The 1,361-nt window shown below is 53.6% G+C and overlaps 1 protein-coding gene across 1 annotated transcript; it reads right to left on the bottom strand.

Annotated features, from left to right (window-relative positions):
• Positions 1–487: 487 nt before the first annotated feature.
• Positions 488–1,339, bottom strand: EMH_0092530 (Gypsy/Ty-3 retroelement polyprotein, related; the record flags this gene model as incomplete). The annotated part of the gene is made up of 1 exon (XM_013501854.1): positions 488–1,339. The coding sequence occupies one exon, from the start codon at positions 1,337–1,339 to the stop codon at positions 488–490; it is 852 nt and encodes a 283-aa protein (XP_013357308.1).
• Positions 1,340–1,361: the final 22 nt, after the last annotated feature.

The raw sequence follows: 1,361 nt of genomic DNA, 5'->3' as shown, positions 1-1,361 counted from the left end.
AATAGCCTGCTGAGAGAGCATAACCCTTACTGCAGTGTCACTGGCATCGGTCGTAATGAAAAAGGGTTTATCAAAATCAGGGAGCGCGAGTACTGGGGATGATGTCAGGTGCCCGATGAGGCGTCGGGCGGCTTCATCCTCGTTCTCCATCCAAATAAACTGCTTCTCCTTCTTGAGAAGATCAGTTAGAGGGGCAGCAATGCGAGCGAATCCAGGAATGAAGTTGCGATAGTATGAGGCGAGCCCGAGGAACTTCTGAACGTCCGTCCGCGTGTAAAGCGGTAGCGGCCACAGCTGAATCGCTTCGATCTTAGCCGGATCTGGTTCAACCCCTGCTGCAGAGACACGAAATCCTAAAAGACTGATTGTTTGCATGAAAAATGAACACTTCTGCGCTTTCACGAACCACTGCTTCTCACGTGGTAGTTGCAGCGGCCGCCGGAGGTGCTGCAGGTGTTCCTGCACATTTCGGCTGAACACAAGCACATCATCCATGTATATCACCACCCATCCCTCGGCGATTGGCCGCAGGAAGTCGTGATTGACTTGCCGCTGCAGTTCGGCAGGTGCATTCACAAGGCCAAAGGGCATACAAGTGTACTCCAGCTTGCGAGTGCGGATGTGGAACGCCGTTTTGTGCCTGTCCTCCGGGTTCAATAGGGATCTGCAAAAAGGCCTCAGCGAAGTCAAATGCTGCGTATACCGCCGAACCCTGTATGCGGTCAAGGATTTCTTCCACTCTGGGTATCGGAAACTTCTGCTTCACTGTAATCGTGTTGAGGGGCTTGAAGTCGCCGCACATGCACCACCTGCCGTCCTTTTCCTTCGCCAGCACGGGATTGTGCCCAAAGGCGCTAGTTGACGGCTGAACCGTGCCCTTTTTCAGAAGTTCGTCTGCCTGCCGCCCAATTTCCTCATCAAGGTGTGGGGTTCGTCTGTACCGTGGAATGAATCTTGGAGCTGAGCCAGGGATGAGTTCGATGGGGTGCATAGAGCGTCCAGCGGGTGGCATGCCCGCCTGTAGCTCTTTGTTATTGAGTACATCTAACAACTCTTCCTTCAACTTTGCCCACTTATGCCGTTCTGCGGGTGTTAACTGGACCGATTCCCCCAAAACTGCGGTCTTTACCAGAGCATCGCGACGGAGTGCGTGCGTATCTCCATTATTCTCTTCAGTGCCTCCGCATAGTGAGGGAGCCTTGTCGCTCCCCTTTTCTTCGGACACAGTCTCCACACCTTGAACCATAGAGAATGCAAATGCCGTTGGGAGCGCTGAGAGGTGCACTCTCTCATCACTTCCAGGCGGAATGGCCTCCATGGCAACATCAGAAGAACGCATTTGCGCCTTCCACTGGGTCACC

Source organism: Eimeria mitis, genomic scaffold (genome assembly GCF_000499745.2).
Source record: "Eimeria mitis Houghton genomic scaffold, Emh_scaff7741, whole genome shotgun sequence".
Taxonomy (NCBI): domain Eukaryota; phylum Apicomplexa; class Conoidasida; order Eucoccidiorida; family Eimeriidae; genus Eimeria; species Eimeria mitis.
This window is presented reverse-complemented; position numbering and strand designations above follow the sequence as displayed.